The sequence below is a fragment of the Sorex araneus genome, chromosome 1 (genome assembly GCF_027595985.1).
Source record: "Sorex araneus isolate mSorAra2 chromosome 1, mSorAra2.pri, whole genome shotgun sequence".
Taxonomy (NCBI): domain Eukaryota; kingdom Metazoa; phylum Chordata; class Mammalia; order Eulipotyphla; family Soricidae; genus Sorex; species Sorex araneus.
Window position 1 is genome coordinate 42794 of NC_073302.1, and position 14512 is coordinate 57305.

General features: G+C 52.5%; 1 protein-coding gene across 7 annotated transcripts in view; it reads right to left on the reverse strand.

Moving 5' to 3' along the window:
- The window catches only part of CACNA1B (calcium voltage-gated channel subunit alpha1 B), a 176099-nt gene that overhangs the window by 15932 nt on the left and 145655 nt on the right, over positions 1–14512 (reverse strand). For all 7 annotated transcript variants that reach the window (XM_055144303.1, XM_055144288.1, XM_055144268.1 and 4 more), the window contains 3 exons: positions 10029–10156; positions 4678–4774; positions 2046–2154 (listed from right to left, as the gene is read on the reverse strand). In XM_055144303.1, coding sequence (XP_055000278.1) covers positions 2046–2154; positions 4678–4774; positions 10029–10156 — 334 coding nt within the window. The remainder of the gene's footprint in view (positions 1–2045; positions 2155–4677; positions 4775–10028; positions 10157–14512) is intronic.

Consider the following 14512-nt stretch of genomic DNA (forward strand, 5'->3'; position numbering starts at 1 on the left):
GATCTCTGTATAGTTAATTTCTATATAGGAAAATATATTTATTTTTTGTTTATTGACCTTATGTGACCTTGCTAGATTCCTGGCTTAGTTTTAGTAACTTTTTTTATGCCTTTAAATAACAGAAAACACTGTCTCTACTCTGGAGCCTACCTCCAAATCACCATGTCAGCCAGCTGTGCTTCTGCTGAAGGCCTTCACACAGGCCCTCCCTCGCCTCTTCCCACCTTGGACTATCCAACAATGTGTAAAAGAAAATTCCAACACAACACTTGACATGCTGAGGCCTACAGATGCCTCATCTTACTTTTATAAGATTCTTAGGTGTTTCCTACAGAGAAAATCATGTCAGCCAGGACCAGAAATAGTTTCATTTATTCCCTCCCGATGGCAAACCTTATTTCTGGTTCTCATCTTCTTAATTTTTTATCTAAATAAGGTAAATTTAACTATGAATTTATGAATTTAAATTTTTACCTAAATGCAGGGGTGACTTAGATTATCTATCTTTCAAATTATCTATTATTGATTTAGCTTCACAGTGTGCATCAAGGAAACATCTCATTTAAACGGAGAAAATTACCACAAAGAGTTTATCACAGAATCTCCTTATAGTCCATTTAAGTTACACAGGGTCTATATTGATGTTTTCTCTAACTTCTTATATAGGTCTTTTACTCTTCTTGCTCTTTCTTCTTTCTTGATTGGTCTAGCAGAGGTTTATTGATTTCACTGGCTAGACTAGACTAGAACATGACCGTTCTGCCTGTCGTGTGGAGAGCACAGTGAAACGGTAATTGGCCAGTTGAAAGGTTACTTCAGCCATTCAGTCCAGAGATAATAGAGATATGGACCCTGAGGTGGCCATGGCAGAATACAGAAAAGTGGGGGCTGGAGTGATAGCACAGCGGGTAGGGCGTTTGCCTTGCACGCGGCCAACCCGGGTTCGAATCCCAGCATCCCATATGGTCCCCCCAGCACCGCCAGGAGTAATTCCTGAGTGCATGAGCCAGGAGTGACCCCTGTGCATCGCTGGGTGTGACCCAAAAAGTAAAAAAAAAAAACAAGGATACAGAAAAGTGACCATATTATTTATCTGGGGCTTGAAGAAAGAGTCAGAAAATATGATAAGGGGTCAGCTGTGGAGCCAAGATGGGGAAGTAAGAGAAAAGGAGGGAAGAATAAGTCCAACGGTTTTAACTTCAGCAGCTGTGAAAGAAGAGTTCCCAGTGAGGGGGCAGAAGGTTCCAGTTTTGGCAGGTGCACTTTGGGGTGCTTGCTGGGCCTCCCGGGGGACGCAGAACAGTTCACACCCAACACTGCCCATTAAAGCCATGGGAAGAGGGAAGATGACATGGACAGTCTGGGGCACACAGTGACATTCAGAGTTGGGAGCAAGAGAAATCAAGAAAAATTACAATAAAGTGCCTTCCAAAAAAGGGAGTGACGACTGAGAAAAGGCTGGAGAGTCCATAAGAGAGTGGCTGAGCACGGGGAGGAAGAAAGCAAGTCTTATGTGAGACAGGCAGAGAAATCCCAGGGATAACTTGGCCCATGACTCAAGGAGCAGGAGAGTTCTGGCCCGACAGCCCCTTGAAGACAATGACAAGGACCTGGACTCGCCTAGACTATTTGCTCATGAGATGCAGCAGCAAAGCCAGGGCACAGATGCAAGGAGCAAAGAGACAGAACTTCATTTTCTCCATGAGGTGGTCTGGGAAGAGGGTACTGGTCGGGCACCGGCTCTGCAGTTCTTTTGGGCAGCCAAGTGGGGACCGGGCCTCTTGTGGCCAGGACAATGGGTAGAGCCTAGCTCATGTGAAACTATACCCAGTGTGTATTCAGCTACAAATCTTGCTAGCTTTAGGAAACTAAATTCAGCACTCCTCTCCTGACCTGAAAGTGGGGTTTCTACAGTGCTCGTCTGCAGGGCCACTGTCAGGAAGGAGTCAGGGCAGCTGACCTCAGCCACCCCCAGATTGCCACGCCTCACCCCTCCCCATACAGCCTTGGTCTGGGGCCCTCCCCTCTGAACCTGCCTTGCTCACCTGGAGCCAGCTTGATCTCCAGCGCAGTCCTGATGAGGGCCATCAGCGTGGACGTGAAGTGGACGGTCATGTCCTCGTTGGAGATGGGCATGTTCATGCGAACCAGGCGCTAGGGACAAGGGATGCAGGTCAGGGCCAGGCCTGCAAAGTCCCCTGCTGTGGGACTGCACTGTCCTCGAGTCCTCTGAAGGCTGGGCTTGGCTCTGGTGTGGGGCTCCCTACTTGTGCCTGGGCCCAAGCGAGGTCAGGAAGAGGGGGTTTGCCAGCATTCACACTCACTCGGGGACCCTACTCTCATCTGAGCTGCGGGTTCTCCTGACTGCAGAACTACCCAAGTGCAGGTAAAGTCTGTAACAGGGGTTAATCCCAGGAGCCTGGCTGCCTCAGTGAGAACAGGCCCATCCTCAGCCAGAGTGACCCGTGGCTGAAGCAGGATGTGTGACCCAGGAAGGCTGCAATGCCAAGGCTGAGACTCACTGGAACAGGCCATAGCACGAAGGAAGACCCTTCCCCATCACTCTCCACCTTGAAGCCTCTGGACAGGGGCAAGGCAGCCCAGGCCCAGCAGCAGGCCAGCCCAGTGATGCCCCAGACGCCCCAGGACTCCTCCTCCCATCACCCAGGGAGGGGGTGGTGGGACTCTGGATGCCTCTTGCCCAGACACAGGGACAACTCAGAGACCAGCCCTTTCCTGTGGGAAGATTCCAGAACAGAGAGATGATACAGGACCCCCAGCTGAGCCCGGGGAGCAGTGCTCCCTTTCCTCTTGGAGCTCTTGGGGAGAGCAGCTGAAGACAGGCCTGTCTGCATCTCGTCCCCAGGCACAGGTGGAGCTGCACCGAGCTTGGGGTTCTGAGGAGTGGGGACCTCCCAAGGACCAAGGGAACTGCTGATCTGTGTTGCCCTGGGATGGCCGAGCAGAGCCCCGGGGCCATGGGCCCTGTCCCCTCCCAGCAGCACTCGGTGTCTTACTGGGGAACAGGGTCCCTCCCTGGGCTCTCAGATCCTCTAACCTACTACGGATAACCTGAGCCTCTCTCTGGAGAGAACCGCGGTGCCCAGCTCTGACCCAACCCAGACCTCGGCCGGATGTGGCAGGAGCCCCGACAGTTCCCGGAATGCTGGCAAAGCCCCACTGGCACACGGGTACCTGGTCCAGAGCCTCACGCGTCACCTGGGTGGGACCCCCGCAGAGCGCAGTGCCCTGCAGGCCAGCACTGCCCACAGCGGGAGAGGCAGAGTCCTGCCAGAGGAGGTGGGGAGTCAGGGGTGGGCGAGGTAGAGGAGCAAGCAGGTGATTCCCAAGAGAGAAGAGCTCAGTCCAGGGCACCTCACCAGAAACTTCTGTCTGCCTGGCCAGGTCCAAAAGGTCCAGGGATCCAGAGTGCAGGGGAGGGGCCAGCCCTCTGCAACTCCATCCCAGTTCTGGCGCCACCCTGAGGCTGGTGCCTTCACACCCATCCTCCGGCCTCCTGTGTCTGTCCTCACAGCTGCGGAGGGGATCCAGAGACTCCCATGTCAGAGTCCTCCACCCACCCCGGTCCTGGTGCTGATGTGGACAGAGCTCTCCCTCTGGGGACAAAGCTGCAGCCTTCATGCAGGGCCTCCAGGCGGGCGCAGCATGCACTCGGGGTGGGGGGTGGGGGGCTGAGGAAGATACCAGAAGCACTCCCAGGTGATCTGGGGGAGTGACTCAGCTCACAAAGGTGGTGCTGAGCCTGGTGGCAGACACAGGCCTAGTACCAGAGCAAGGAACATGTGGTGTGACAACACCAGAGACTGGGGCTCTGGGAGGAAGGCGGCAGGAAGGGCAGACACCTGAAGCTGCACTCCAGGGCTCAGTCACTCTGTCTGCTGGGGCCCGGGGGGTCTTGGCAGGGCAGGTGGATGGGGCAGGGAGCTGGGGGTAGAAGGTGTCTCATACCAAGGTGGGGCTGAGGAACAGGGAGACGGGGCAGGTGTGGGGTTGGGCCCTGGGCCCTGGGTCCTGCCTGCCCACCCAGCTGGGAGAGCCCCTCCCTCCACCCCCTCCACCTTCAGCATAGCCAAGGGAGGGGGCATGAACCATGTGCTCTCTGTACCCCTGCAGGAAGCCATCCCTGGCATCTAGGTCTTTGAGAAGCTTCCTTCCCGGCACAGCCCTACAAGGTGCTAAAGCAGTGCTCTCTCCCGGGGAGGCTACTGGCTGGGCTGGGGCAGTTTTGCCCTGGGCTGGGTGGGTTAGGTTGGGTCCCATAGGGGCCACACTCCCTGGGTTGGACCCAAGGGCTGAACCACTGCACGCATGCCAGGGACTTCGATGAGAGTGGAGAGGGGTGTGGTCCTGACCCCAGAAAGGAAACTGCCTCTGTCCAAAAATCAGGGGTGTTCTCCCACTTCTAGAAGGAGGAGGAAGATGAAGCAGGTGGGAGGCTGCAGTGTGATCTTCCTGGGCCTGGGGGCTCACAGAGGGGGTAGCCTGGGTGACAAGGGACGTAGCAGACAAGAGCACAGTGTTTTTGTCCCTTGATCCGGAAAGGAAGCAGAGACAATCTGGGCAGGGAGAAACAGCGAGGAGCAGAGCAGCAGCCAGACGGTGGGAAAGCGGGCGGCCAGCCTGGCACAGACAACGCCGTGCAGGGTCGGGGTCTACCTTGTAGGCAACACGCGCAGGGCACTTCTTCCCCAGCCCCAGGGGCGGGGACATGTGCTTCAGCATCTCAAACATGTCATTGTAACTGATGCGCCCACTGGACCCCCGGCCCAGAAGGCAGAGGCAGAGTGGGGTCCACAGGAAGGGTGTGGCGGGAAGGGCAGGGGAGGAAGCAGACAAGAAAACAGATCCGGTTAACCAGCGTCAGACTGAATGCCAAGGTCCGGGTAAGTGAATGAGGGGCTTCTCTGCAGACGGCCCCTCTCTGCCCCCCTTCTCACCTCCACACTACAGGGCAAGGGGGGCGGGGTGACATCTGAGCTAATGAACATGGAGCGGGAGAGGGAGGGCTGCATCCGGGCGGCTTTGGGTTGCCCCTTCTGATCGCACCATTTTGGGGAGCAGAGTGAATGCCAATGAGGGAGGAGCTGACCTCCGTTCCAGCACAGCGGGGCGGCACAGCTTCGTGAGCGGGGCGCCAACCTGAGCACCAGGGCACACGGGCAGGTCTCCTTGCCCTCAGTGTGCTCCCAGGTGAGCTTGGAGGCCAGAGGAGAGGAGCAAAGTCTAGAACCAGCCAGAAAGCCAGAGCGGAGCCTCCCTGCTCTGCGAGGAGCCCAGGGCTCCAGACAGACTCTGACTGGGAACACTGGTGCAAGCCCAGAGACGCTCGAGGCTGGCCCAGGGCAGGGCTGCTGCTGGGGGTTGGAGCTGGGCAGGAGGTGGGAGACTGCGGAGCGGACAGCTGCTGGGACATGGCATGGAGCCACTCCTGCACCCCAGGAGCTTGTCGGGGACAAGGTGGGGCCAAGACAGGGGCGCAGGCTCCAGGCTGAGAAGGTGTGAAGACCAATGGCTGCATCGCCCTGGGAGACACAGGCTGCCTGGCAGGGACCCTGCCCTCCACCTGCCCATGGGAGCTGCAGGCACCCAGAGAAACTGTCGGTTCGGGCCCCCATCGGGGCAGGGCACAGTCCCCCTCCTGGCAGGTGGATCTGATTCTCGGCTGCCCCTCCTCCCAAGGCCCCCTGCCTCTGCTGAGCAGATCAGCTGAGAGGCGAAGTGGGGGCCTGCCTGTGAGCCCTACAGCCTGTCCTCCTGTCCCCGGGTTCTGGGCCCTTTCGGCTGGGAGGGGCACTGCTCACACACTCCCCTCTGCTGGGCCCCTGGCCTGCCAGTCCACCCCCGAGAGCTCAGAAGCAGAGCCTGGTGAAACTGGACTCTGGTCTATCCAGCAGCCTGCCCTCGTCCTCCAGGCCCAGCCGGAGACTCTGCACTACCTCACAAGGGTGCCTGTCCTCAGCCAGCTGGAGCAGTCAGGGGTATCAGATGGAGGACCAAAGCGTCCAGGACGCAGGAGTGCGGGGCAGGGAGGGCGGGGGAGAGGTAAGGCAGAGTCATTCCCAAACCAGGCAGGGGTGTGTACTGTGTTGGCGTTTCGGGCAGGGAAGAGTTTGTGGGATGGAGGCTCTGAAGTCGCAAACCTTGTAGGCCAACCTACGAGGGCAGTTCTTCCCTAAGCCAACGGGTGGCGCAATACAACGCAACAAACTGTACATATCCTTATAATGAATCCGGCAACTGGAAAGGAAACGTCACAGGTTACGCAACCAGGGCAGGATGAGCCCGCCCCGCCCACCCGCTCAGTTTGGGACAGAAGCTGCGAGGCTTTCCCTTGTGGGAGAGAGGGGCTGTGTGGCAGCACCCTTCGAGGGGCCTGGAGCTGCCATCTAAGAGGCGCAGCACTGTGGACAAGCCTCCGAACCCGCAGCAGGCAGGAGACCCACATCCAGCCCAGATGCTGTCCTGCCCACCCTTACTCTGCACACACAGGACACACCCACCCAATCCCCTCTCTGTCCCCTCAGGTGCCCCCCAGCTGCCTGGTGGCTGAGTCCTGGGGCCTCCTCTGACCACACCTGGCTCTGCGGCCAGCCTGTCTCCCAAATACACCAGAGACTCCCGAGAAACTTGCTGATTCGGCTAACGCCTCCTGTCCCTTGTCCCAGGTACAATCACCAAGGCTTGCTTCTGCTCCCTCAGTCCACCAACAAGGCACCGGGTTCTAACGACCTCTGCAAAAGATGAAGCGCCCAATGGCATGACCATGGATACAGCTGTAGCCTTGTGAGCCCTGAGGACCACCACCAGCTGTCCATTTCAGAGCCTGTTCCTTGCCTTCTCTCTCCTCTGGCAAACCCTCCGTGCCAGCAGATTGAAAAAAAAATGGGGGCCTGCACTGGTTAAAAAATGTTCCCTGTCCACAAAGCAAGGGGCAAGCTACTGTGTAACCCAAATTTCAAGCACTTTCTCGCCCAGTCCCTTCTCCTTTCTGGAGCACAGTCCACCAGCCCCTGTCGTTCTGCTTAGCAATCTGCTGTGGCTTTCCTGGTCTGCCCAGCTTCCCGCTATGGCTCTACTGTTCTCAACGAGGTGGAGCTGGCTGGGAGCACACAAGGGTACTCAGGACCGCTGCCTGCGTAGCTGGAGAACACAGAGGTGAGCAGAGAGTGCTCATGGGGCATGTCTGGGATTCTCCTTTGGAGGTCCCGGAGGATGCTGAGGCCTGGGAAGGTGGCACCAGAAAGCAACGTCATGAGCCTTCCTTTCCTCTTTAGGGCACACAGGTGCACATGGACACAGATGTGCACACACATATCTGCACACGTGATGCTCTCCAAAACACATAGGATCACAAGTCAGTGCTCAAAAATGTGTATATGTGTAGATTTATGCATATCAATTCCCATCCACATGTGTGCTTGCTTGCACACATGTATGTTTTCATGGGCACATTTACGCAACCACATCCATGTAGACATGAATGCACACAGAAAAGTCTGGGAAATGTCAATGTTGTTGCCTGTTCAGAGTTTCTACTAGAAGGACCGGACAGATAAGACAGCAGGGAGGGCACTTGCCTTGCATGCGGCTGACCCGAATTCCATCCCCGGCACCCTATATGGTCCCCTGAGCACCATCAGGAGTGATCCCTGTAAACCGAGCCAGGAGTAAACCCTGAGCACCACCGGTGTGACCCAAAAACAAAACAAACAATAACAACACAAACAACAACAAAAGGTCTCCACCAGAATGGGAACAGCACATTGGTCAAAAATGTTCTTAATTAACTACACTAATGATCACCACACCCTTGCATGTGTCAGGAGGTGAGCACAAGATTCACAGTCCCTCTGTCCTGACCAACTAGAGGTCCTGGTGTGGCCTGCTCAGCTGCCTGGCCAGCAGGGCAGCTGGGAGGCAGCCTCAGCCCTGGGAAAGGCAGTGACTGTTAATTTATCACTCTCTCTGGGTACCCCTAAAAAAGGCTTGCATTTCATCACGTCTCCTGTCACAAGCACTTTGAAAAACTATCCCTGATTGCCTATTCCTTTTAGGGTTCCCACTTCTAGAAGGGAAAGAGGATGATTCTTCCAGGCATACCTACAAAGACATGGCCAGCCCAAGTCTACTTCATGTACCACCTAATTCTGCCCACTTCTGATTAGTTGGGAATTCTGGGCCTCCAGTTTATAAATATCTGGTAGCATACCCCTCTCCCTACTGCACAGGCCTGCCAACTGGTCCAAGTATCGTTCTACATAGCATGTTTTCCTGTGATGTAATCTTGAACAAAAATATCCCCAGAAGCAGCAGTGCCTGTTCAGAGCAATGAGGGTGAGGGCACCCAGACAGGTTTCCATCCTGCCCGTCACTTTGCTCTGCCCAACAAGGCCTGGGCGGTCAGTCTGCCTGAGCCCTGGAGTCCAGCAGGAATACGGAGCACAGTAGGAAATATTGTTGATGCCTTAGAAAAACGTTGCATGCACCAGGCAGCATCCCACAGTGGAGCCTGTTCTGACTGTGCAGAGTCCACCCCTACTTTCAGCAGGTGCAGAATCTGTATGTATGTACCCTACCTGTGTCGAGACCATGCCTGCCTGTGTGCAGAGTCTGCGCCTGTTCTCATGTGCACTGAATACTTCTTCGCTATAGTGGAAAATGCACCAAGACATACTTTGAGCCTGACAGTGTCTGATGCTGTCAGGAGTCCTACACTTGGGAGGGGCAGGGGCCTCTGGGGAGGCTGAATTAGAAGAGGCAAGGAAATTCAGTGTGCTCCCTGGCCTTTGGGACCTTGGGGTTAAAAAAAAAAATCTCTCAGTGCTCACCAGACTGAACCTCAATTTAGGCAAAACGAGGCAGAGCTCCAGGGTCACGGGACAGCAGACCCCTCACCATAGGAAAGATGGGAACTGTGGCTCCCAGGCCTCTGCCCACCAGGGTGACTGAACTCAGAGCTGTGCATAGGCAGAAAGATTTAGAAAGGGGAGGTGGACATATCTGCACCCCAAATTCATCCCGGCAGCATGGGGAGGTGACAGAGAACCCCCCTTCCTGAGGTGTGGCCCAGCTCACGCATGTTTGCTGCACGCCCAAATCTCAAGTGAGAGACACGAGCTGGCTGTTGGGCACAGAGAGAACACATGAGGAGCAGGAGAGAGGAAGAAGGAGAGCCAGGGAAAGGGAGAGGAGAGGGAGGCAGAGGGAGAGAGGGACAGAGGGGAAAGGGAAGCAAAAGGGAGGGAGAGAGGGAGAGAATGAAAGAGCATGTGTGAAGGGATGGACGCGAAGGGAGGTCATAAGCTCTGGCTGGCCCTTAGCTGGGCAGACACCAGGGTGTGTAAGACTTTCCACTGAACAGTCTCAAAATACCTCTGAGTCCAAGCTCCTCCCTAAGCGGCCAGCTCTGTGGAGACAAATCCCTCCTCATTTATGCAACACAGAGACCCTATCCCGCACAATCAAAACACCCCTCCCTGCTCACTCTGATGTCAGTGAAATACAAATAGCTACCATTGAATCCTGGCTGGGGCACAGATGCGTGGTGGCTTCTGTCCCCAGAGAGAGAGGTATCTGAGTCGCTGGGACACAGTCTCTGGAGGTTCCACATTCTTTCTGTCCCCTTCCCAAGGCATTCAAGCCCCATGAACCCTGAAGGACGCTCCTGCTGCTGTGCCTGTAACACCAACTGTGTCCCCCATTTCCTTCTACTGTACCACACAACCCCCTCCCACTGTGCTCTCCACAGCACTTTATGTGCCAGCCTGTGAGAAGACAGCAAACTGCCACAAAGTCCCTGAGAACCTCTCACAAAGCTCAGGCAGCACCCTGAGGGCTAGATAGAGGGTCTCTCTGTCTTAAGGCCTCAAGAATGAGAAAGTGGGGAGTGCAGGAGCAGGGTGAATCCCAGGGTCAATGAAACCCTGAGAGGTGCTCCTGGGAGCCCTGTGCAATCCCTCAGCCCTGTCCTGGAACCCAGGGACGACAGAACACAGGGACCCACTCACCACGCAGCCGGGTCGTACTCAGCCCAGACCCGGATGAACTCGTCCAGGTGATGAGGCCCTAGGATGGAAGAGTCCCGCGTGAGGTACTCAAAATTGTCCATGATCACAGCCACAAAGAGGTTCAACATCTGTGGGACAGGAAGGAGAGGAGGTGACCCAGACCGCAGCCAGCCCTCCCCTCCCTCCAGCTAGATCTGTGGGTAACACTCGCCTGGGGTGCTCACCCACAGAACCTGATGTCAGCCTTGTCCGGACCTCTGGGGCTCCCAGCTACCCAATAGGTGAGGAAGCTGCATGTTCCAGACACAGGCCCTGTGTGCTATCCCCAGAAGCAAGTTCTCTGGAGGAGTCTACTCAGCCTCTGTCCTCACGCAGGCTGTCCCCCCCTCCCCACCTGCACATCTCATGCCTACGCCCCACCCTGCCATCCCTCATTTCTTCCTCATTCAGCTTTCAAGCAAAGCAGCTAGAATCCTGGCTCTAGGGCTGGCAGGTGGCTCTGCTCTCACTGAAGTCCACACAAGTCACAAATGGCCGTCTGAGTATGCTGTCCATTGGCCTTTAGTGCAATGTCAACCCTCTGCAGCCCTTCTCCAGTCCCGACCACTTCTCATTACCCCAGAAGCACATGGTACCACTGAGTGCATCTCCAGGCCAGGAAAGGCCCGGATTGGTCTGGGAGTTTTCATATGAATCATAAACAGTCATATCAGTCATATATCACATGGTGTCATATGAATGTGATTTTCTTCCACTGAATGTGATGTTTCTCAGTCATCAATGTGGTAGCAAGTCAAACTGCTTACTGTGATCCCAATGTGTATGATCCCCCACGCCCCACTGATAGATGGGCGCCAAGGCTGTTCTACCGTGGGTGGGTATAGTTTATGTTGTGTGAACTTCCATTGCAAGTATGGGTTTCTGTGAGCACATCTCAGGGATTGGCAGGTCACACTGTTCCCCACACTGTGGGGAACTCTAGACGGTTTCTGAGAAATCTCTAAGCGGTTTTCCACAGAAGCTGCTGCATCTGCTTCTTCACCCCTGCCCACTCCCAGTGAATACAAAGTACCATTTCTCTATGCCCTCATCAATACCTGTTGTTTTCCTGCTTTTTAAATTACTACTATAGGGGACTGAAGAAATAGTACAGGGTGTAGGGCGCTTTCACTGTATGTGGCCAATCTGGGTTCGATTCCCAGATTCCCATAAAGTCCTCCAAACACCGCCAGGAGCCCGCACACCAGAGCCTGGCAGGCTATCCATGCATATTGGATATGCCAAAAACAGTAACAATAAGTCTCTCAATGAGAGACATTACTGGTGCCCGCTCAAACAAATGGATGAGCAACGGGATGACAGTGACAGTGACAGCCAGGAGTAATCTCTGAGGATTGCCAGGTATGACACAACCACTCCCCAAATTACTATTATAACCATCCTAGAGGGCATAAAGTGGAAACTTTTTTTCTTGTGCATACGACTTTATTAATTTGCTCTCTTATCCTTACAGTGTTATCTTTATTATTATTATTATAGTCTTATCCTTATTCTTTTCACATTGCATCATCTTGGTGTCCTTGTCAAAAATCAGCTGACCATAGATTTGAGATTACTAGACTCTCAATCCTCTTCCATTGTCTGTGTCTACCCTAATGCCAGTACCACTGCCCAACTCACCACCTCAGATCCACTGAGGTGAACAGATGATTTTGTGGAAATCTGAGCTGTGAAGGGGCCCACATTGGCCAATCAGCATAGCTATTGCCTCACACACTCATCCTTTTTCATAGGTAAGTACATTTAAATTGTACTCTCAGCAAGTTTTAGCCACATAACACATTATCATCAACGCCACATTTTATTTATCTATTATTTTACTATTTTATTATTTTTTTAGTGAATGACTGTGAGGGTATAGTTACAGATTTACATATTTTTGTGCTTGTGTTTCAGTCATACAATGCTCAAGAACCCATGCCTCCACTAGTGCCCATTCTCCAATGTAGGATAACATGAGGTTTGTCCTTTTATTTTATTTATTTATTTATTTATTTATTTATTTATTTGGGCTGGAGCGATAGCACAGTGGTTGGGTGTTCGCCTTTCACGTGGCTGACCCGAATTCGATTCCTCCGCCCCTCTCGGAAAGCCCGGCAAGCTACCAAGAGTATCTAGTCCACGTGGCAGAGCCTGGCAAGCTATCCATGCATATTGGATATGCCAAAAACAGTAACAATAAGTCTCTCAATGAGAGACGTTACTAGTGCCTGCTCGAACAAATCGATGAGCAATGGGATGACAGTGACAGTGATTTATTTATTTATTTATTTTTAGATTTAAAGTGATCTTTTATAACTTGCTTTTAATTTCAATCACAAACTGGTTATCAAAAATTGGTTACCTGTAAAAAATTACAAAGGCGCGTGCGCAGGAGGGGGTGATGTGTGATGTTGTTCATGAGCTCTTGGGGTGGCACTCTCTCTCTCTCTCTCTCTCTCTCTCTCTCTCTCTCTCTCGCCGTTCGCATCCGGTGCTCTCGAGCCATTGTATGGACCAGATCGGGATGGCTTCTCCTTGTGCTCTGCTTCTGTGTGTGCCGCTGTGCTCTCTTCTGTCTGTCTCTCTATCTCTGTCTCTGTAGTCTCTCCTCTGGTCTCATCTGACCTCTCTGTCTCTGTGTCTTTTCTCCTGCTGTGTCTTCTCTCTTGCGTCTGTGTCTACTCTCTCCGCTTCTGTGTCTTCTTCCTGCTTCTGCTCTCTTCTGTGTCTTCTCTCATGTCTTCTCTGCTGCTTCTGTCTTGCCTCTGTCTTTTTGTGTCTTCCCCTCTTACAGTCTTAGTTTATATAGCAATCACATAGGGTGGTGACAGAATGGTGGGTTGAACATTAACAAATCAACAAAGAGGGGTAAGACCATTTCTCCAGGAGATTAACAAAATCTCATCTAAGGAGATTACTCCAGATTACTAGGAGATCTGCTCGAGGATGGGGTCCAAACAAGGGTGTGTCACTTTCTTCCTTCCCCAGCTAGTAATCCACTCAAATAGTTATAGTAAATTTACTTGTAATATTTCTAGCAATGTCATTCTGTGTGAGCACAGTAGGAGATATATCAGACTTAAAGTTTGGTTCTTCCTGAGGACATCCACTATATATTCCAGACCACAGTCCTCAGGCCAGGTTAGTCTTCCTAACCCCATCAGGGTCCTAGTCTCTTCATTACTTTTGGATCATGACAGCATTTGTCTATGACCATATTCTCAACTTATAGTTAAGTATTGTGGCGCTTTGGTTTGACCCATTTTGATGCCAGGATAGCTCACAGCTTGCCCTGGGTCCATTTTGTCCCTTGTTGGGACCCTGCTTTTGGGGTGCTAGGAACAAAGGGCAACAGAGTCGAGAAAGCAGATGCCTAGGAGTAAATATTATCGGAGTCAATCAGCTCCCAAGTTACAAAGCATAATATTAATTGTCTTCCTGTGTCCATACAGAAAGGCCATTGCTCTAAGATAAACTAAGTTCCCTGTGGCAAGACTGAAAGGACAAACCCCATGTTAATCCTACATTTCCCCCTTTTCTTTTTACAAAAATACAAAATTTTGAGGACTGTGGAGAGAAGACACAGAGACAGAGAGAGGTCGGAAGAGACCAGAGGAGAGACTACAGAGACAGAGATAGAGAGAAAGACAGAAGAGAGCACAGCAGCACACACAGAAGCAGAGCACAAGGAGGAGCCATCCCGATCCAGTCCATACACAACAGCTCGAGAGCATGGGATGAGAGTGGAGAGAGACAGAGAGAGAGCACCACCCTGAGAGCCCGAAGAACAACATCACACATCATCCCCTCCCGCACGCACACCTTTGTAATATTTTACAGGTAACCAATTTTCGATAACCAGTTTGTGACTGAAATTAAAAGCAAGTTATAAAAGATCACTTTAAATCTAAAAATAAATAAATAAACAAAATAAAAGGACAAACCCCATGTTATCCTACACTCCACCACTGCTGATCCCAATATCCCTCCCACCCCCCAAACCCATCCCCCCAACCTCACCCCACCTCTGTGGCAGGGCATTCCCTTTTGTTCTCTCTCTCCTTTTGGGTGTTTTGGTTTGCAATAGAGGTATTGAGTGGCCATCGTGTTCAATCTATAGTCTGCTTTCAGCACGCATCTCCCATCCCGAGTGGGTCCTCCAACCACACTTTACTTGGTGTTCCCTTCTCTATCTGAGCTACCCTTTTCCCCAGCATGTGAGGCCAGCTTCCAAGCCATGGAGCAAACTTCCTGGTACTTATTTCTACTATTCTTAAATGTTAGTCTCCTATTCTGTTATTTTATATTCCACAGATGAGTGCGATCTATGTCTGTCTCTCTCTTTCTGACCCATTTCACTTAGCATGATACTTTCCATGTTGATCCATTTATATGCAAAGTTCATGACTTCATCTTTTCTAACAGCTGCATAGTATTCCATT